This window comes from Sarcophilus harrisii, chromosome 1, assembly GCF_902635505.1.
Source record: "Sarcophilus harrisii chromosome 1, mSarHar1.11, whole genome shotgun sequence".
NCBI lineage: Eukaryota > Metazoa > Chordata > Mammalia > Dasyuromorphia > Dasyuridae > Sarcophilus > Sarcophilus harrisii.
This window is the reverse complement of record NC_045426.1, coordinates 366,285,528-366,308,585: the sequence shown is the minus strand read 5'-3', so window position 1 is coordinate 366,308,585 and position 23,058 is coordinate 366,285,528. Positions and strand designations below refer to the sequence as shown.

The 23,058-nt window shown below is 34.5% G+C and overlaps 1 protein-coding gene across 1 annotated transcript in view; it reads right to left on the bottom strand.

The window, feature by feature from the left end:
* The window catches only part of LOXHD1 (lipoxygenase homology domains 1), a 275,750-nt gene extending 252,919 nt beyond the window's left edge, over positions 1 to 22,831 (bottom strand). Inside the window, exon 1 of the mRNA XM_031945992.1 lies at positions 22,028 to 22,831. Coding sequence (XP_031801852.1) covers positions 22,028 to 22,151 — 124 coding nt within the window. The 5' untranslated portion in view covers positions 22,152 to 22,831. The remainder of the gene's footprint in view (positions 1 to 22,027) is intronic.
* Between the last annotated feature and the right edge of the window lie 227 nt (positions 22,832 to 23,058).

Sequence of the window (23,058 nt, the reverse complement as noted above, 5' to 3'; positions counted from 1 at the left end):
TTTAACAAAATGAGAAGATGAGATTCAGAGGTTAGTTCATGCTCAGAATCACAATTTTTACTAATTCACACCCAAGTCTTCTGCCTCCAAGCTTAGGTCCTTTGCATTTCACCAATGGTTTTTAACCTGAGGTCCATGAAATTATTGTTTAATATAGAATTTGATAATTAATTTCAATAAAATTGGTTGCCTTTGTAATCCTATATATTGCATGCATTTAAAAATTATTCTGCTTTTCCAGAGAGCCCAAGAGGGTCCATAACAAACAAAAAAGAAATGAAAAACCCACCACAATGCTTAACTGGGAAGATTTAGAAGAGATGTGCTTTTAAATATCTAAAAGGCTGTAATATAGAAGAAGGATTGGACTTGCTCTGCTTGTCCTCAGAATGAAGAGCTAGGATTGATGAATGGAAATTAGAAGGAAGCTGCTTTTTTTGGGTTCAATATTAAAGAAGAACTTTCTAAAAATAAAAGCTGTCCAACCATGAAATGAGTTACCTCCCAAAGTAGTGAGTGAGTTTCTCATCACTGGAGGTGTTCAAACAGAGTTTTTTTTTAATTCTATGAAAAAAAAAAGACTTCATGAAAGCCCAACTTTGATCTGACTGGCTGTAGAACTAAATGAGATAATAAGTATAAAATGCTTTAGAACCTATATAAATAAATGCTTAAATCACAAATAAATATCAACTTTTATTATTATGGCCATTTGTCAGATATACATATATATATATATATATATATATATATATATATATAATCCCTGCTTTATTTAGGAGATTGGTCTAGGCCAGGGCTTCTTAAACTTTTTTCATTCATGATCCTGAATATATAGGTGCGGTAAGAACTGCCAAATTTGGTTCATGTAGAAGATTGTGAAGTCAGAGTCTATTGTTAATTCATCCATTCTCTCTCCAATCTAGTTAGCATCTTTAAAGACATTCACAACAACCTTTGAGACAACCTTAATGGAACTTAGCTTTCCCAGACTGTTTTATCACCACAAGTTAAAACAATTGTAAATTCTATCGACTATAATTGCATACAAAGGAACTTAGCCTTCTCAGACAATCTCGATTGGCATATCATTAGACAGGTCTGGGACATGGTTTGTCAGGTGCAAACCATCTAGCTCTCTGACCATCCCCTCCCTCTTGCCTTTGCAACTGAGAAACCCCCAAAGCTACATGGCCCCTATAAAAAAATCTACTTTTAATGAAGATCTTTGCTAAGTTCTCTTCAGGACTAAGTCGACTATGAGGCACTCTCTTTCTCTCCCTCATAGTGCCTTCTCTTTAATGGCACCTTTCTCCTAACTCTGGTCAATCTAACCTGCCAGTCAATGATTTTCTCCCACCTCATGTAGTACTTCCTTTCTCCTAGTTAATTAAGAATTTCCCAGAGGAACTTGTCTTTTTCTTTGCTAACTATAAGTTCTCCTAATTCTATTTCATATTTACCATTCCTGGTGCCTATTTTACCTCTTATTTTTTAATGTAAATTCTGCTTCTCAATAAACCTCCTTTTTGGCAAAGAGGATGGCAATTGTGAATTTGTTACATTTTTGTGTCAAACTAGGTATTGCTACCTCGACCTCATCAAGTATATAAAATAGGTATACAAATTATATAATTACTGATAATAAATCCTGGGGCAGCTGGATAGTATAGTAGAGCAATGGTCCTGTAGTTAGGGGGACAATAAATCATTTCATGAAGTCCACATTCAGTTATAAGACCCCATATGTGGTCATGATCCACAGTTTAAGAAACTGGAGTCTAGATAAATTCTTCTAAAAGTCCCTAAAGGTTCATTAAATCACTGAGGATCAAATGAGATAATATCTGAAAAATGCTTAGCACAATGCCTGACACATAGCAGCCACTTAATAAATGCTTCTTTTCTCCTTAGCAGTATTCACCCACTTTGGGCATCAGCCACAACTTGAAAGCAGATCCTGGTCTGTAGTTTAATTTATCATACTTCCTCCTATTTTAGGTAGAGTCCTGTGAAGTCATTAATGTAGTTGAGAGTAGGAAAAAGAATACCCAAGTTTCTCCAAGTCTTCCTCTTCTTCACCTGATTAGCCTTTCACTTCACTTATCACTGGAAATCCTTCTAATATTCTCTTTTTAAACTAGAATTCCAGAGATGAAAGGAATTTCAAAAGTTTGTTCAATCCAAGCCTCCTCCTCCAAGCATTTAGTGAGTTAACAAAAACTGCAAAGATGGAAGGATGCAACTGGCTTCACATAATGAAGCTAAATTTTGTGGTCCCCACCTGCATTTGGGTCAGAGAGGATGAGAAATTCAATCTAGTTTCCCATTGTACTCGGTGCTAATGTAAAACGATTAGACCAGACTATCTTTTGCAAGGTTCATGATAAAATGGATCATAAACTCATAAAATGAGTTTGGCAGTGAAATGTCAATATCAAGTACTTGAGAAGTCAATGGTTCTATGTTTGTCCGCTTCATTGATTTCAACTACTCAGTGAATATTCATGTTACCTGTAACAAATCTTTCCATATGTAATTTTGGGTCTTGTCCAAGTGATTGGTTCCAGGCAAGATCAGCCAGCATAAGGATATACAAAGAACATGAGAGTAAAGACCAGGAGGTCTGGGAGTCTAGTCCTCTATCAGAGCTTCATAAACTTTTTCTACTTGTGAGTCCCTTTCACTTGAGAAATTTTTATATAACCCAGAATATATAGATTTATAAAATAGGCATACAAATCAAATATTTACTGATAAAAAATCACAATTTTGTGACACACATTCAGTTATGAGACTACCTATGGTGTAACAAACCACAGTTTTAGAAGCTAGGCTCTATCTTACTGTGTGAAAAGGACAGAAGACATATTTAGCCATGTTCCATCATCTTAGACTTAATTAATCCATCTATAAAATAAGGAAAACATTTTGTCTTTCCAATTTTATCTCATATTATTCCTTTCCATTAACTTTATATTATAGTCACCCTGTTTTACTTTCTGCCCCTTTACTACTCTATCCTTCTGCTCACTCTAGTCCCAATGCCTTTTGGAATTTCCAACCTTGTCCTCTTCATCTATTGAATTCCTACATGTTTTTCAAAGCCTAAATCAAACATTAGCTCCTTTCTTGCATTCCTTCTGCTAGTGATCATACTGCTCATTAGTTTTGTGGCCCCATAGCATGTAACCTCTGATATAGATATGTTATATTATTGTATATAATATATCCTGTAATATTGTAAGTTACATATCATAAATCTGGGGATTTTGTCTTCTAAATTGTAAGCTCTAAAAGGGCTGTGATCATGGTGGTGTTTTTTCTCTAAATTTTGTACTTTCCTTGGCTCCTAGAACAATGTTTTATATACACATTAGGCCCCTAATAAATGTCCACTGCATTAATAAGAATAATAACTAACACTTATTTGATATTGTTTAGTAATTTTTATGTCTGGTTCTTTGTAAGTTCATTTCATGTTTTCTTGGCAAAGTTACTGAAGTGCCATTTCCTTTTTCAGCTCATTTTACATATGGGGAAATTGAAGTAAATAATGCTAAGTCATTTGCCCAGAGTCACATAGCTAGTAAGTGTCTGAGGATGGATTTGAACTTAGGCAAATGAGTCATCCTCTCCAGGCCCAGCACTCTAAGCAGCCACCTAGCTGTCCTAACTACTATATAGCTCTTTAAAATTTTGTAAAGCATCTTATACATATTATCTCATTTTATTTTCACAAGAACCCTGTAAAATAGGTGTTGTTATTATCTGTATTATACAAATTGAATAAATCAAACTTAAAGTGATCAAGAAACATATCAAGGGTCAAATAATTAGTAAATATCTAAGGTAGAATTGGAACTCAGGTTTTCATCCTGATTCCAAGTCTACTGTCATGTATACACTTTGTATAAAATACTATATCAAAGGATTTAGCACTAGAAAAAGACTTTGAGAAATGATCTAAACCTCTCACAACTTGCCCAAGATCACACAACATAGCAATAGAATGGGGATTTGATCCTGTATTTATTCCGCATGTAGCATTCTTTCCACCCCAACTATTATTTTCTTAGGAATAGATGTTATTAGTAATAATGCATTACTATAATACTTTATGAAGTTTACCATTTGTTCTCCCCAACCATGCTATAAAGTGAAGGAGGAATAGCATCCAATTTGTAGATGAGGAAACTGAGTCTCAAAGAGCTGATATTATTTGCCCATGACCCCACAGTACAGCATACAGCATACAGCATAGTTTTTTTTTTCAGCTAAGCTGCTAGGGAGATGCCATTGATGAATTCAACCACTCAAGATAGGGTGGGCAGCAAGTGTTGATAAGATTTTAACTCTCCATGGAGGAATTTCGGATAAAGTTCTTAGTTGAATCTGCTCTTTATCTACCCCTGGATGGGACCAAAAAAAAAAAAAAAAAAAAAAAAAAAAAAAGGTCATTCCACATTTTCCTCCCTATTGGAAGTTCCAGAAAGAAAAATGGGAGTAATGACCTACTTTCCATTCCCCAAACAAGTTTCACACTTTCCTGCCTGAATATGCAATTGCTCACAATCTTCAAGCAAGCTCCCCCTCTTTACTAGTTAAATTCCATTCCCATCTTTTAAAATCACCTCAGATACCCTTTTCTCTTTGAAGACTGTTCCCATTCCTCAACCATGAGTTATCAATCAATAAGTATTTTTATGTACAGTTATCCCTTTCAAATCCCAACTTTCCCCATAATAATTTTGATACATCAATATATCATGACTGACATAAAAAATTATATGGGAATTTTGGGGAAGTTTTGTGGAAGCACAGATGATACTTAGAGGTCAATAGACAATACAGAAAAATGTTTAGAAACTCAAATGCATACAATATGTGATTAGTATTGTATAACATCAATATCTTTTATCTTTTAACACTATAATAATTCAAACTTCTTCTCTGATACAAAGAGAGAGCCAAATAAATTTTATTAGGATTTTCTAATTAGGTACATGATAGATAGATATAGATATAGATATATGCATACATACAGAGAGAAAGAAAGAGAGAGAGAGAGAGAAAAAGAGAAAGAGAGAGAAAGAAAGAAAGAAAGGAAGGAAGGAAGGAAGGAAGAAAGAAAGAAAGAAAGAAAGAAAGAAAGAAAGAAAGAAAGAAAGAAAGAAAGAAAGAAAGAAAGAAAGAGAGAGTGTGTGTGTGAGTTAATTGATAGAGGTAATCTCAGAAGGGAAAAAACGCCAGCAGTGAGAAGACTAGGAAAGGCCTTCTGCAGAAAGTAGTGTTTGCCTTTGATCCATCAATATCATTTCTAGGTCTGTAACTCAGAGAAATAAGTAAAAAATAGAAAAGGATCCACATATACAAAAATCTTAGGGGACCTCTTTTTGTGGTGGAAAAGAATTGGAAATTGAGGTGGATGCCCACCAACTGGAGAATGTTTAAACATGTGATATATGAATGTAATAGAATACTATTATGCTGTAGGAAAGGATCAAGGTGATTCTTTCAGAAAAACTTGGGAAAATTTGTATGAACTGATGCAAAGTGAATTGAGCAGAACCAGGAGAATATTGTTAACAGCAAGATTGTGTGATAATTAATTATGATAGACTTAGCTCTTCTCAGCAATGACCCAAGTTATCTAAGACAATCTCAGTAGACTTGGGATAGAAAATGTCATCCACATCCAGAGAGAGAACTATGGAATCTGAATGCAGATTGAAGCATATTATTTTAACTTTTTGCCTGTTTTTTTTTCTTTCTTGGTTTTTTCCTTTTTGTACTCATTCTTCCTTCATAACATAATTAATATGGAAATATATTTAATATGACTGAACATTTATAACCTGTATCAAATTGGTTGCTGTTTTGAGGAAGGGAAAAGGGGAAAAGGGAGGGAGAAAAATAGAAATCAAAATATTATAAAAGTAAATGTTGAAAATAAAATTTTTTTTAAATTGGTGTTTCACTTCAGTCTTAAAGAAAGCCAGGGATTCTAAGTGGCGGAGATGAGAAAGGAAAGCTTTCCAGTCATGGAGACCATCAGTGCAAAGGCAGAAACTTGAGAGGTGGAGAATGTATTTGATGAACTACAGGTAGGCTAGTATGGCTAGATTATAGTGTACTTGGGCATTTAGATGGCTCAATTAATAGAGTGATAAGCTAAAGTCCAGAAGATTCATCTTCATGAGTTCAACTCTGGCCTCAGACACTTTTTAGCTGTGTGACTCAAGGGAAGTCACCTAACGCTATTTAACTTTAGTTTCCTCATTTGTAAAAATGAGCTAGAAAAGGAAATGGCAAACCACTCTAGCATCTCTGCTAAGAAAATCCCAAATGGGATCACGAAGAGTTGGACACAATTGACAAATGACTGAATAACAAGAATGCATAAAAGGAAGTGAAGTTGTAGGATAGAAACCTAGGAAGGGACCGGGTTATAGTTTTAAATTCCAAAAAGATGACTTTTTACTTGATCCTAGAGGCAATAGGAAGCCACTGAAGGGAGCCACTGGATATCACTGAGCAGGAATGTGATGTAACCTTTAGAAGACCTATCCTTTAGAAAAATCACCTTGGCAGCTGAGTGGAGGATCTGAACTTGGATAACACTTTGTTTTGTACCTCTAAAATAAACTCATGAAATATGTGATTCATACAACTTGGATTAAAAAAAACTCTGCCTCTTACTATCTGAGTAACATTGGTTCATTTCTTCTTTACTATGTGCTAGGCACTGTGCTAAGTGCTGAGGATACAAATAAAAGCAAAAGAGTGATTCTGTCCTCAAAAAGCTGAAATCTAATGGGGGAGACTTCATGCAAACAACCAATAGTCAGCATTCTTACTTGAAGAAATTACTAGCCTATATATTTTCTTTTTATACAAATATATGTATGTTGACACATAAGCATATATCTATATAAATTCATATGTAAATATTCAATGTCTTCTTTTTGTCAAATCATTTAATTTCTCTATTCCTCAATATGCTCATCTATAAATAAGATTGGGCCAAGTGAACTTTAGTCCCTCTAAATCTATGATGCTATGAATTACTCTTGCCTACTTCATAGGGATATGATAAAGATCCCATGGGTCCTGTCTACATGTGAAGGATTGCTCTTATTAATAGCATCAACTTCAATTAATCAATGTCCTTAAGACCCTATTATCAGGAATGGGTCAAAAATACCTTTCATGTTAGATGCCTACCTTGACATTAATGCTGCTCTGCTCAAGGGCATCATTTTTAGTTCTTTGAATGAAATGTCATCTGTACCCCAGAGCCAGTGGTATCTTGACATTCACAGAAGGTCATGGTACTTCTAATGGAAGTATTGTTCAAAGATGCCGTCTGAATGCTTTGCTTTGTAAGTGCAGAAATAGAGAAAACTTCAAGAGCCAGGGAGACTTCTATTCAATGCAACTCAACTAGGTTGGCATTTGTAAAATCCCACTCCCAACCTTATTACCCTTTACATGCAATTCGTTAGGACAGGAAATGGGAAGCTAAGATTAAATAAGATACAATACTTGCTTTCACAAATTTCAAAGTATAATAGGAACTAAGTGAGTTACAAAATATTATTTGAGAAATATAGAAAATGCACAGACAAAATGCTATGTTAGATCCTAGGAAAGAAAGGTGATTTCTAGCTGGAAGGCAGAGAACCTGAAAGGCTAATATAGATTCCATAAAGATGTTGCTTTTATACTGGATCTTGGAGGAATGGGAAGATGTCAACAGCAATTAAATCAACTCATTTCCATTCAAAGTGCATTATTAATCACCCTACTGTCCTCAAGAGAGGAGGAAATAAGCATTTATATAGTACCTATCATATACTAGGCTCCAAGCTTATATGAAAGCATATAGCTATATAAATTAATATGTAAATGGGCAATGTCTTCTTTTCTTCAAAACATTTAATTTTTTTTTGTTTTGTTTTATTTTGTTTTACAATTTCTTTTTCATTGATCCTCACAACAAACATAGGTGCTATTATTATCCCCATTTTACATATGAGGAAATTCAGAGGAACAGAGATTAAGTGACTTGCTTTGGATCATACAGCAAGTAAATGTTTGAGCCCAAATTTGGAGTTAGGTTTTCCTAACTCCAAGCCTAGGATTCTATCCATTATACCACCTAGCAATATCATAGTTGGGTTTTTTTCTGTTTGTTTGTTTGTTTTGTTTTTTAATTGGAGGGACAAAGAGGAGTTCATTTCAGGCATAGAGAGCAAGAAGGAAAATGTAGACAAGAAAGATAAATAGCCTAGCATGGTTGAAGTGCAGAGTGTCTTGCGGAAAGGCAGAAGCCTATCAAGGACTCCTGATGCTATCTCTTCTCCATACCCCCTAAAGGTCCTTTAGGGCAGCCTCATTGGAAGTGAGACCTAGTCCTAATCATCTCACACTATTAGTAAAAAAAAAAAAAAAAAAAAAGTCACTTCTACCACATGGGTGCCATCAGGTCTCTAAACTAATGTTTTTATTCTCCTAAATGACTCTAGAAGACAGAAAAGCCTTTGATACCCAAAAGAATGAGTTTTTAATGAGAGTTCAAGGCCATTTCACCTTGCTTTCTGCTTGGCCTTCACACACAGGGATGACCTACTAGCCAAAGGCAGTAAGGTGACCTAGCTACTTCCAACTCCTAGCCCTTCTCCTCCCTCTAATCCCAACCCTAGTCTTCAGGAGGTACTTAAGGGAACAAAGTCTGAAAATTTAAAAGGAGAACTCGGAAATAGAATCAGTAGGCAAGTTTGCACTGGATGCACAAGATTTGTGATATCTGATCAAGGTCATCATAGATCAGAACAATTAAAGTGGATCTGTTGGCTTGATCCTGTCCAAGAAAGGTTCTCACCATTTGTCGGAGATTCTCTATGATTTACAGGATTAAGTTCAAGTTCCTTGCCTTGACCTTCAAGGCCCTCTATGATCTGAATGACTTAATGATAAGCATTTATTAATTATTTCATATTAATGCTTCTTCTTTTCTCTACAACTTTCTTTTTTTAAAAAGAAAGAGATGGGAAGAAAAGAGAGGGGTAAAATAGAAAGGATATGATGGAGAAAACACAATTAATAATCAGCTATGGATATGAATGGGATGAACTCACCTGTAAAACAAAGGAGTAGAGCAGACTGGATTAGAAAACAGAATCCAACAATACACTTTTTACAAGAAACTCTTGCAACAGAAAGATTCACACAGTTAGAATAAGAAGAAGTTACAGGATTTATTGTGCCTCAGATAGTTTAAAAAAGTGAAAGTATTAAGCATCATCTCAGATGAACAATAATAAAAAACAGACATGGTTAAAAGAAATAAATGATATAATTACATTATGTTTAAAGGTTCTTTATATAATAAAATATGTGTAGTATTTAATATATATACATCAAAAAGCATTTACATATTTAAAGGAAAAAATATTTCCTTCTTCTCTCCTTCCTTTCCTTCTTTCTTTTCTTCCAGAAGCTTGAGTCTAGTAAAGGAGAGGATTGGGGTAGAGTACTGTCAAAGCTTCTTTTTCTGTTCTCAGGTGTTTCTCAGTACTCCTCTCTGAATCCAGGCTAGGCTTTAGAATCTTTAGCTAAATGACAAAGGAGAAGGAGGAAGGAGAAGAAGGACTGGATAATTATAATGGATATATGGAGAAATTGAAAGTTTGATTGGATGAGCCTTTGCTTGGACAGATGAGTGAGTGATCTTGCTCCTTTTTTGGACTCTGCCTCAACTCCTAAAGAAAGCATAATCAGACTAAGTGGGTGGTTGGAATGGAATGCTGTTTCCCTGAAAAATCATCCTGAAGTGCTCAGAGGTCAATACTCTACATGGCAGCTGCCATTCCTCAACCCCCAATATGACCAGAAAAGAAGGTGTGCCTGAACTCAAATCCAATTTGTGGTCCTTAGATTCTTCCTTGCAGATCCTATAATGAGTAATCATTGTGGCAGAGGTAGGTGAGGGGATGAAGAGAAGGAATTTGGGGGCTAAGAAAATGAAGCATTCAAAAAATTGCAGTTGGAGTTTAATTTTTAAAAACAAAACAAATAAGAAGTTGAGACAGACAGAAAGGCAGAGAAATAGACACAGACAGAAAGACACAGAAATAGAGACAGACAGAGACAGAGACAGAGAGGGGAGGAGACACAGAGAGAGAGGGAGACAGAGAAGGAGGGGGAAACAGAAAGAGGAGGGAGGTAAAACAGAGAGAGAGAGAGAGAGAGAGAGAGAGAGAGAGAGAGAGTTTAAACCAATTACAGGGAGTAATTAAAAGTAGAATTATAAAAGTCTTCGAGGATGTCAAAGTGTCCCTTTCAAAACTAGACAAATCTAACAAGAAGTAAATAAGAAAAGTGTTTTTAATGATCTGAATAGAATTTCAGAGATGTTAAATATAATAACTCTGTTAATTATGGAATGATAATAGAAAAGGATATACACAGTTCTCAGCTATGCTTGGCATCTCTACAAAAATTCACCATGGGCTAGAGCATAAAACTCTCAAAAATAAATACAGAAAATTTCAATAATTATTGGCCATAATGCAACAAAAAAGTATTACAAAGGGTACTTCAAAAAAAGAATTTAAACATAAATAGTGAATAAATAATTTAATTCTGAAGAATAGAACAAAGTACAGAAATACCTTATAGATAGAAATAGATAATTTCATCAAAGAAAGAATAGATGAATGAATTGGATGCTTAATGAAAGACAAGTGGAAAATCACCAAGTCAATCCCCTTAAATTCAACCCAGAAATAGAAATCCTAAAAAAATCAAAGCAAAGAGAAATAATATTTAAAACAAAAATGAATTGATAAAACTAAGAACCATTTTAAATGAATAAAATATTTTTAAAAGTTATTAGCTAATAAGCAAAACCAAAAGACTAATATGAAAAAAATTTGAAAATGGAGACCTCACAACAAATAAAGACAAAATAAAGTATGTCATTATAAATTATTTTGCCCAATTACATACCAACAAAACTGTTCATTTAAAAGGAATGGATGAATATTTGCAAAAATCTAAAGAATGCTAAATAAACATTTTAAATAGCCAATTTAAGAGGATTTAAATAACCCCAATTAAGTTATAATTGTAACCTCAAAGGAAAAAATATCCAGAACCAATGTATTTAAAAAATGAATATTAGCAAATGGTCATAGAAACATGAATTCCAATATTATATCACTTCTAAAAATAAAGAAAGTATCCTACTAAATTCTTTCCATGAAACAAATGTCATCCTGAGCTACAAACCATGGGGAGACAAAATAGAGAAATAAATTTATTAAATTTGTATATTAATGAATATCAATACAAAAATATTGAATAAGTTTTAGCAAAGAGGCCACAAAAATATATTTTAAAAATTATATACTGTGACTGAATTTATGCCAGCTATGCAGGATTGGTTCCATTTTAGGAAAACTATAAACACAATAGACTATGTTAATCAAAGTAAAAGAATAAAATCACAGGATGACATCAATAATAAATAAAAAGTTTTTGACAAAATGCAATACTCATTTTTATTTTTTTTAAATTAAGCACAGAAATAAATGACCTTTTCCATGATATAGTAAATAGTGTAATAACAACTAACACTTATATAGTACTTACTATGTACAAAGCACTATGCTGTATTTCACAAATATTATCTCATTTTATCTTCACAATAACTCTATGAGATAAGAACTATTATCCTCATTTTACAGATGAAACTTCCAAATAGAAGTTAAATGACTTGCTCAGGGTCACACAGCTAATAAGTGTGTGATAAGCTAATAATAATAATAATAATTTTATATATATATATATATATATATATATATATATATTTGAATTCAGACCTTCCATCTCCAGGTCTGACACTCTCCAACACTAGTGCTCTCTCCATACACTGACAAATTGTGTCAAGAAAATACCTATCTATTTAAAACCAAGAACCAGTTTAAACAGAGAAACACTAGAAGGATTGCTAGTAAGATCAGAGATAAAGCACAAATGTTTATTTTCCCCACTGTCATTTGATATAATGATAAAAATGCTGACTATAGCAATGGGACAAGAAAAAGTATTTGTGCAAATAACTAGAGTAAACCAAGAAATTAAATTCTCACTTTTTTCAAGCAAAATAATGATTTGCTTAAAAATTCTAGAGAGTCAACAAAGAATTAATGTAAACCATGACTTCATCCCAGTAGCAGAATATAAACCCACATAAGTCATTAGCATTTCTGTATATTACCAAGAAATCTCAACAGGAAGGCATAAAATTAGCTACAAAATGTATAAAACATTTAAGAATATACCTATGAAGGCCCACAGGAATTATGTGAAATAAGACTACAAAAAACTTTTTATAGAAATAAAGACAGACATTTTTAAAAATGAGTAATTAATTGCCCATTGTTGGACTGTTGGACTGTGTTGATATGGTAAGAATTGCAATACCATCTAAATCAATTTGCTTACTTAGAACCATATTAATAATAGTACTAAAAGGTTATTCTATAGGACTAGAAAAATAAAAATGAAATTAATCTGGCAGAACAAAATGTCAAGAATATCATGGAAAACAATGAGAACTAGAGAAAAGAAAGTTTATCAGTACCAGATTGCAAATTAAACTACAAAGTAGCAATTATCCAAACTATCTGATACCGATTAAAATGAGAAAAGTTGATAGGAAGAATAGATTAAATACATAAGATCCAGAAACAAAAGGCCATAGTAACATAATGTTTGATAAACTCAAGGACCCCAATTACCGAGATAAGGACTTACTAGTCTAAAAAAATTAGTAGAAAAATTGGAAGACATCTAACAAAAATTAGGTTTAACCCTATATGTCACACCATGAAGCACAATAAACTTCAAATAGATACATGACCTAGATATAAAAAGTCACATCATAAATAAATTAGAAGGAGAGAAAAGATACTTTTTATCTTTACTCTTGACCAAATAAAAGAGAGAATCATGGGAAATAAAATAGATAAATTTAATTACAAATAATTTTAAAGTTCTTGCTCAAACAAAACTGCCACAACCAAAAGTATAAGTGAAAGAGTTACTGAGAGTTAAATTTCTCTGGTAAAGGTTTGATATTTAAGACATATGATATACTGATTCAAATATATTAAACAAGAGTCATTACCAAATAGATGAATGGTCATAGACTATGAAGAGGCAATCCTCTGAAGAAGAAATGCAAATCATCAAGAACCATATTAAAAAGTTCTAAATCACATAAGAGAAATGCAAATAAAAACAACTGAGGTTCCACCTAATACCCATCAAGATTGGCAAAGATAATAAAAAGGTAAATATTAATTATTGAAAGGACAATGGGAAGACAGACACATTGATATGCCATTGATGGAACTTTAATTTAGCCCAACTATTCAAGAGTAGAACATGAAACTAAACCATAAAAAACCAGTAAATAGTATATGCTCTTATATTCAGAAATACTACTACTAGCCAGAAAAATATTCATGTCACAAAATACTTTTTATGCATTGAAGAACTGGAAACAATGGGGGTGCCCATTAGCAGGATTAAGACTGAGCAAATTATGGCATATGAATGAAATGTAATATCATCAGGCCCTAAGAAAAGGCAAAAGGTTCACATTCTGAGAAACCTGGGGAAACTTGTATGAAGTGACTGGATCCCCCTCTGGAGGGGGAAAAAAAAACCAGGAAAACGACTTTTACAACAACTACTACAATTTTGTAAAGGAAAACATATTTGGAAGTTTTAAGAACTCTTATTGATATAATGAATAATCAAGATTCTAGAGGAATAAAAATGAATCAGAGTTTTCTACCTATTGACAAAGTTGATGAAAGATAAGTGAATAATGAGACAGATTTTCTGACATGGTCAATGTGTGTATATGTTTTGCTTAACTATATTTGTTTTGAAGGGAGGACTTTTTTCTATTGGACTAAAGTAGAAAAGGGAAGAAGTAATTTTTATTTAAAAAAAAAAGAAAGAAAAGCTCATTGGTGAAATACATTATAAAATATACAAAAAAGAGAAAAAGAAATTTTAGAAAGAAACAAACAGGATAGTATTAGAAATACCATATTGAATTTATTATTTTTTAAATTAAATTGTACATATTAGAGATTCATGGTTTCCTCTACAATTTCTTTTCTGTTCTTTATATATGGAAATGATAACATTCTATTTGTTGATATCAGAGAGATAAAGAAGAAATAGAAACAGAGGGGGAGGAAAGACAAAAGATAGAGAAGAATAAAGAAGAGAGAGAAAGTTTGTGTGGGAGAAGAGAGATTCAGAGAGAACAAGAGAGAGAGAGAGACAGAAATGGAAAGAAAGAGAAGGAGACAGAGAGAGAGAGAGAGAGAGAGAGAGAGAGAGAGAGAGAGAAACACTGCAGAAGATCCATGGGAAATTGCTATTAAATTGCAATTTAAGTTTTAAAAACACATGGAAAAGACAGAAACAAAGGTACAAAGGCACGGCATATTCTTGAAAAAAATAGTGTCAAGCATTTTAAAGTTCAAAATGACTTGAGGTGAAGAAATGGTGAGAAAATCTAGGGATAACAATAAGGAATTTTTACCTATGTTGGAAAGAAGAAGGAATTAAATCAAGGATAAATATATATATATATATATATATATATATATATATATATATGTATTTCACTGCTGATGTTGGATGGGAAAAAATGATAATGGATAGTGAAAGAAAATCAGAACTACCTAAATCTTATTTCATGTCTGTTTTCTATTATCAAGAAGTCAGAGCTTTGACCTGGAAAGAATGTAACAAAAGTAATTAATAGGGAATTCAAACAAACAAACAAAAACAATTGAAATTACCAGGCCAAAGTGAACTTTACTTCATGGTACTAAAAGAATTGATAAATATGATTTCTAAGCTATTGTCTATGATTAATGAAATATCTTTGCAAGTGAGAGGAGTCATGCAAGACTGAATTAGACAATTGTTTTCTTGATTTTCAAAAAAGGGAAGAGAGTAAATCTTGATTTTAATGCCTGAGAAAATTTTAGATTCTGTTATTAAAAGAATAGTTGAGGAACAATGAGAGATGGAAGCAGGGTTATAAGTAATAAGAGTAATAAGACTCTATCAAGAATAGATTTCACTAGACCAACTTCATTTCCTTCCTGACAGGGTTACTAGACTAGTAGATCAAGGGAATATTATAGATCAAATATATATAGATTTCATCAAAGCCTTATTTAAATCTTTCCTGGTATCCTCAAAGATAAGATGGAGCTCTATAGACTAGGCAATTATACTGGTAGGTAGACTTGGGAATAGCTAAATAACCAGACTCAAAATGTAATCATTAATGACTCAATAGTAACTTGGAAGGAGTTCTGTAGTGGAAAATCTCCAGAGATCTGTCCTTGGCCATGAGCTGTTTAACATTTTTTATCAGTGACTTGGATGAAAACATAGTCAACATGCTCATCAAATTCACAGATGACACAAAGTTAACTAACATGTTGGATTACAATCAGAATCCAAAAAAATATATTAACAGACTAGAACAAAGAACCATATTAAATGACAAAGATTTCACGAGTTTAAAAAAAAATCAACTTTACAATTGCAAAATAGATTGAACAGTTCATATTTTGAAAGATATTGGGGGTGGGGGAGATAAATCTCAAACTCTCAATACAAATTAACAAGACAGTGTGGCAGTAATACTAAAAAATAATAATAATAACATTAACAATAATAATATAAAAATGTCAAGAATTAAGGAGGTAAGAGACCAATTGCATTCTTCTCTACTCAGATCATGTCTGGAATATCATTTTCAGCTCTAGGTTCTATCTAGGCTTAGATAATATATTTAGAAGTTTGAATGTGTCCAGAGGTAGACAGAATGGTAAATGGCTTCAAGACCATGTCATGCATGAATCAGTTGGAGGAACTAGGGATGTTTAATCCTATAAAAGAGAAGATTTGAGAGAGACCCACAGTAATGAGAGTTGCAGAAAGTTATAATGGAAAGAGTTGGGCAAAATATAGATTTGAATCCTCTACTTAATATTAATGAGCTTTGTGACTATGAGCAAGTCAAATAATGGAATGACAAAAACAAAGATCAAATGAGGTAACACTTATAAAGTGCTTTGCAAAAACTTAAAAGTATTATGTAAATGTTGACTATTAGTATTGTTGATGTTTTTATTATTAATATCTTTCATTTTATTTTCATAATAACCCCAAGAGCTAGTACTATTTTATCCAAGTTTTACATATGAAAAACTGAGACAGATAAAATGTAAGCAACTTGCTAAAAGGTATCTGAAGTGGGGTCTTCCTGATCCCACCATGCTCACTGCATCACCTAACTCCATTAATTATTAATTTAACTCTCTGAGCCTCAATTTCCTCATGTGTAAAACTGAAAAAATTATTACATGTCTCCACTTCACATAATTGTTGTAAGAATCAAATGACATAGTGTGTGTAAAGAACTTCTCAAAGCTTTAAAAGCCACACAAATGTCACCTTTTATTACTTTCCTTGGTCTAAATGGCAAACATAACTGACTAGCAGAAAGGCAGTTTTGGGTTCATTGAAACTGTCCCAACAATGAAAATTATTCAAAAGTGGCATGGGATGTTTTGAGAGATAGCTCATGGCCTCTCTCCTGGAATCTTTAAGCAAACACTACTTGACAATTTATTTGAAATGGTGTAGACAGGATTCTTGGTAAGGTAGCTGTTAGAATAGATGGTGCTTGCAGTTTCCTATCAGAGATTAGATCCCACATTTTTGAAGTCCATCTGATAGTTCCTAAGACTGTCCATGACTTTTCTAGATAAATGGAAAACCAGGCCTTGGGTTCCCATAGGAAAAACTTGCCTCTTGATCCAGGCCAGTTTCAATAAACTTGTCATGGAAAGAGCCATCTGCATCCAGAAGGATGATGGTGGGGACTGAATGTGGATCACAATATAATATTTTCACCTTTTGTGTTACTGTTTTTTTCTTTCTCTTTTTTTCTTTTTTGATCTGATTTTTCTTATGCAGCATAATATTTGTGGAAATATGTATAGAAGAATTGTACATGTTTAACATATATTGGATTACTTGCTATCTAGGAAAGGGGTTGGAGGAAGGGAGGGAAAAAATTTGGAACACAAAGTTTGAAAACTCTCTTTGCATATATTTTGAAAATAAAAAAAATTATTATTAAAAAAAGGAAAAGCTTGCCCCTAAACATCTGTTACAAGGGAAGGGGTATAGAAAAAAATAAGATATTCTGTGGGAAGGTACTTTCATAAGCAAAAGACTATAACCATGTTAGCTATCAGAAATAGTGTCAGCTTTATATAGACCAAAGGGGAAACAATTCAATTTAATTTATCAAGCATCTAGGTGCTCAGTGGATATAGCCCTAGACCTGGAGTCAGGAAGACCTGAGTTCAAATACAGATTTAGACATTTACTATCTATGTGACACTGGGCAAATCATTTAATCTCTGTTTGCTTTAATCTACTGGAGAGGCAATGACAACTCATTTCACAATATTTGCCAAGAAAACCCATGAACAGTAGTGTCCATGGAGTCATGAAGAGTTGGACATGACTGAATAGCAATAAAACTTGCCAGGATTGTGATAAATGCTAAGAATTCAAAGACAAAAACACATTCCCTATCCTCAGGGAACTTTATAAATAAGTCAATACAAAGTATAAATATAGAAAATACAAAGTAGCTTTTGAAAAGGGAGATTTGGGAATGCATAAAGAACTCAGGATGGTAGTACCAAAGACCTACATCTAGAAAAAAATACTTTAGAGGTCATTTAATACAAGCTCCTCATTTTAGAAAGTAAGGTCTGGAGGTAGCTAGTGATACAGGAGATAGAGCACTGGTCCTGAAGTCAGGAGGACCTGCATTCAAATATGGCCTCAGGCACTTAACACTTCCTAAACTGTTTGACCCTGGACAAGTCACTTAATCCTAATTGTCTCTCAGAAAGAAAGAAATTACAGTCTGGAGTGGGTAAAAGACTTGTCCAAGTTAGTAATCTTCAGATGGAATCTGAGCCCATATATTCTGACTAAAGTTTTTTAACCATTTTCATGGCATGGATCTGTCAGCAATCTAAAGAAGCCTAAGGACTCCTTAGAATAATACTTTTAAATACAGAAAATAAATTTTTTAGAATTACAAAGGAAATCCATTATACTGAAATATAATTTTCAAAATATCTTTAAAAATCTTTAAAAACAAGATTATGGATCCTGGGTTGAGAACCCCTGCTTTATGAGTCAATGGACCATTTTTTTCCCATTGTATCACAGCTTCTCCTGCTTTTTAAAGTAAGGCACACTGATACTTACCATTTTTTTCCATTGCATGTGTATGATAGTAGTTTAACATATAATTTTTTCCCTATAAAGTTTTGTTCTTTAAAAATGGAAAATATTAGCTTTCACTGGATGCAGCCCAATATTGTAGAAGCAACTGACTTAGCTGTCCAAAGCTCTGACTTCTAATCTTCACTCTGCTTCTAACCATCTACCTGAGTGACCTTAGCCAAGTGAATGATTTTAGGGATAGCAGAGGATGCCTTTTCTTCCCAACTATGTAATAACCATTTAAGAAACTGAGATCATGCTACTTTTGTAATCCTAGAAGTGTTTAGCACATTCTGGGCATGGAGTAGCTACTCAATCAATATTCGTTGGTTGATTATTTCATAGAATTGAAGGATTTCAAAAGGAATCTCACAAGTTACCTGATCCAACAAACATGTAGGCTCTGTCTATAATATGTCCCCATGAGAAGAGGCATCTTAGCCTTTCCCATGAATCCTCCAGGTAGGTACCTAGAAGGTACGTTCATTGTTCCAACTTCCAACTCAGCCTTTTCTATGTTAGGAGCACTCTCCTCATCAGGAAGGTTTTCCTTATAGTAAACCAAAATTTCTCTCTCTACAACTTCCATTCACTGAGAATCATGTAATCACACAAACTCAAAAGTTGCCAGCAGCCTCAGCAGCCATTTAGGTCAGCTCCCAATGGAATAGAGTAATCCTCAGTTCTCCCCGAGCTAACATCACCTGTACAACATACTAGACAAGTACTCTACCTTGTACTTGAAGACCTCCAGTGTCAGGGTGTCAGTCCCTTCACAAACGAGTCTGTTTTCTTTGGAATAGTTCTTTTAGCACTGACTAAGGAATGTGAGAGTTGTTTTTTTCTTTCTTTCTCAAATCATGAAAATAGATCAGTCATTATAATCAAGACCAGCTGGTAACAAAATTGTGAAGTAAAAAAAAAAATTTTATTCAGTACTCTCAGCTCCTTTTTCTTTTCTCTTCTCCCTTCATCCTTTCCCCATTCTGCTTATGTTCTTGGTCTATAGTAAACCTGCTTTAAGGAGAGGCCCTAATGAATTCATTCACACTAGGGTTTCAATGAATAATAATAATTTAATGTGAAACTCCACCTTTAAAGAGAAGATTAAAGAAAGGGGGGAGAAGGGTGCATGAAATACAGAAATATACTAAGCTCTTGAAGGGAGGCTGTTGTGACACAATAGAGGCTGACCTTCACTACAAAAATCAGGTAAAGAGGACAAGACAATAAGGTTAATATGAGCAAAATATTTTGCAAATCTTAAAATTTTATAGAGAAAAAGACAAGGCAGAATTTAGTGCTAGGTTATTTGTTAAATGATAAATCTTCATGGATTAGGTGAGACTTCTATGGGATCTTCAAAGAGAGTTAGAATTCATTGTTGTTGTTGTTTGTCCTTCATCAAGAAGGTGATATCATAACTTGCAAGTGAATTGTATTTCAGTGAGGGAGGGCTGTGCAAAGTCACTAACCTCATTCTCCTCCAGTCACGTGGGTTTGCAAGAGATAGATCAGGATGACTGGAGATGGCCCTGATATATGAGAAACCTTGGCTGCTAAGGTCTTTCCCAAGTTTCAGTTTATCTAAGGCAAGGACCATTCATGATTAAAACTAGGTAAGAAATAAGTCCAAGAATGACCTTTTTTACCTAGTCCAAAAAATTAATCTGGGAGAGGAAGACTTTCAGGATTTCTGACTAAAATAGAAACAACTGCTATTTATATTTATTCCAAGTCATCAGAACCCAAACAATGACTTGAGCTGGGACTTACTGTTCAACAATTAGTGAGAATACGAGTGAACTAGGTTTAAAGCATGGTCCTTAAGTAAAAAAATCTATCTGGTTCTTCCCAAGATATATTGTGAAGTTTCAAAAAGGAAAATAGTTAGTCTTATATCCTATGCCCAACTTCATAGAATTCAGAGCCTAAGTCAAGACCCAGAGTGTGAGTAGTCCAACACAGTCTGGGCACCTTGCCCAGTGGATCTGAAGACGACAGTGTTCCTTGAAACTTGGTTCTGCTATCTATTTCCTATGTGTGGCCCTGGGCAAGCAATTTCACCTCTCAGGGTGAAATCTATAAAGTGGAGATATTGGACAAATGATCTATTAAGTCCCATCCAGATATTTCTGGGAGTTTTTTCTCCTTTTTTTTTTTTTAAAGATTGTCTCCTTATCTCTCACAGACCAGAAGTGAAGGGGTTACACATGGAGCTGATCCCACTTCACAGAAACTTTGCCCTGCTCCATTTCCAAACTTAGTCAATTTATGCTTCCCTCCTTAAAAAACCTGATGGCCCCCATGTTCCCAGAGGCTTACCAGACCATTGCCAAATCAGTGCCAACACTCAATTGGTATAGCCCACAGAAGCTCAGAACTCCTGAGCTCAAAATCTCTGTTGGTCTCAGCTTTCAAAGTAGCTGGGATTATAGGTGAATTGATAATTAATTTATGAAATTATAAAGTGGGAACAAGCACATCTAGTTCTTTGGGAACCTACCAGGAAAGGCAACCACTGGCAGCAGGAAATGAGGTAGCAATCAGACTTTAATTATGCACAGAGGGTACAGAGATGAGTGCAAGTGGGGTACACAGGCAGACAGCATAAAAGCATAGTGTAGAATGAAAGAAGATGAATGAAAAAAGAAAAGAAAGAGAAAGGGAAGAAGATGAATTATGTGGCTTGCAATTGGCAGGAACCCTAGTGATGCCCATCCCAAACTTAGGAGGTTCAGCTATATTCATATGCATGGATGGGATAAGGTACCCCTGTTTGTTAGCAGAGTTTGAAAACTGGATCCCTTAAATTTTAAAAAAATGTATTTTTTCCTCCCTGTCATAACCAATGAGCCCATTATAGACTTTAACTTTTGCTATCATATAATAACATTTCTTAGAAATTGAATAACTATGTGCCATGGATCACTGTGCTCCTGGATCACTGCCTTGTTGTGTGAGAAGGGACTTATGTAACCCAGTGAAACTATGAATTATGCCACGCAGAATTAGCCAAGATGGACAAGTCTCAGTAGAGAGTTCTGACAAAAGGTGATCCACTGGAGAAGGAAATGGCAAACATGTCCAGTATCTTTGCCAAGAAAACCCCATGGACAGTATATTAATACTGCATTTATTTGGGCCTGGTATACTATGGCCAAAAGATCACAAAAAATTGGACTGAATGAGTGAATAACAACAAAAAAATGGAAAGTGGAATTTTCTGACATTATAAATATTTGAAATTTTTAGAAATCCATAATTAAAAATATCCTTCACTCTCATTGAAATTTCCACCTTGGGCACCTGCCTACACTTAGTTACATCTGAGCAATGTGTGATCATCTAAAGAAAAATAGATTTCTGTTCCCCGGCCTTAGGCTAATTCATGCCTTGATCACCAGCCACTTCTCTGGGGCTCCATTGTAAACTACAGCTCCCTGGACAGTTTGCCTCCTCCAGTTGTTGTGAAGACTGAACAAGATGATGGGAAAATATTTTGGAAACTCCAGTACCCCATATAAAAAGCACAGGATCCATTGTATCTGCTGTCACCTCCCTCTCTCACCTTGTAGGGACTCACCTCTGGTCTTGTAGTAATCATGTTCTAGCTCCTCTTCGTCCTCAGATTCATAATTCAGCAGCTCCTCCTCATACAGAGCTAAAAAGTCAATATCTTTCTTCCTTTTCTTCCTCTGGGGCATCATTTTGCCAGCTTACTATTTCCAGGAGGTTCTGGCCCTGGATCTTCCTTGCTCAGCTGCTCTTGCCTTACTTTCATTTCCCCCCCCCCCAACAGTTCCTTGACTGAATTCCTCTCTTCTTAGAATTCCCTTCTACAATTCATCCTGCAACTCCTGAAGGGAAGCACCAATATGGGATCTTCCCAGGTTTCCTCTCTTTCTTGCCCTTTCTCCCCACTTCCAATCTCCTATGCTTTCTCCAACAAAGCTACTTCTCCAGTCAGCAGCACCATCACCATACAGTGGTGGATTACTTCACTAGCTACCAGTTTTCTCTGGGTTTTATCTTTGGCCTTCCCTCATCTCCTCCCCCTCTTCTTCCTCCTTATATCTCTTCAACCTGCTCCTCCTCCCCTATCTCAAGCTACCTCTGGGGTTTCTCCTTTGGGGCATCATCATTTATTTATCAGTGCACAAGGCTGACTGTAATTTCTTACTCCCCTTTTCCTTTCCTTCTCCCTGACTCTTCTGCCCTTTGGCCTGAATAGAGTTATGAGGTCCCTGGCATTAATTTCTGGCTGATACCTCTCTTAAGCTCCTTCTGAAAACAGATCATGGGTAAGATAATGGGATCATAAGTTTAGAGCTAAAAAGACCTTAGAAGCCATTGAGTCCAACCTCCTCATTTGGCAGATGAGGAAACTGAGACTCCAAGATGTGAAGTTCCTTGACCACAATTTCATAGGCATAAAGTAACAGAGGCTGGATTTGCATTCACCTCCTCTGACTCCAAGACCACAGCACTACACCTTTGGTTCATGTTTACTCAGAATTCAAAGTTACCATTATCTCTATGAAAGGCTCTTCTCTAAGAGGATTCAATAAATTAATATTGGTAAAAGCACTTTGCACAGTGCCTGGGATATAGTAG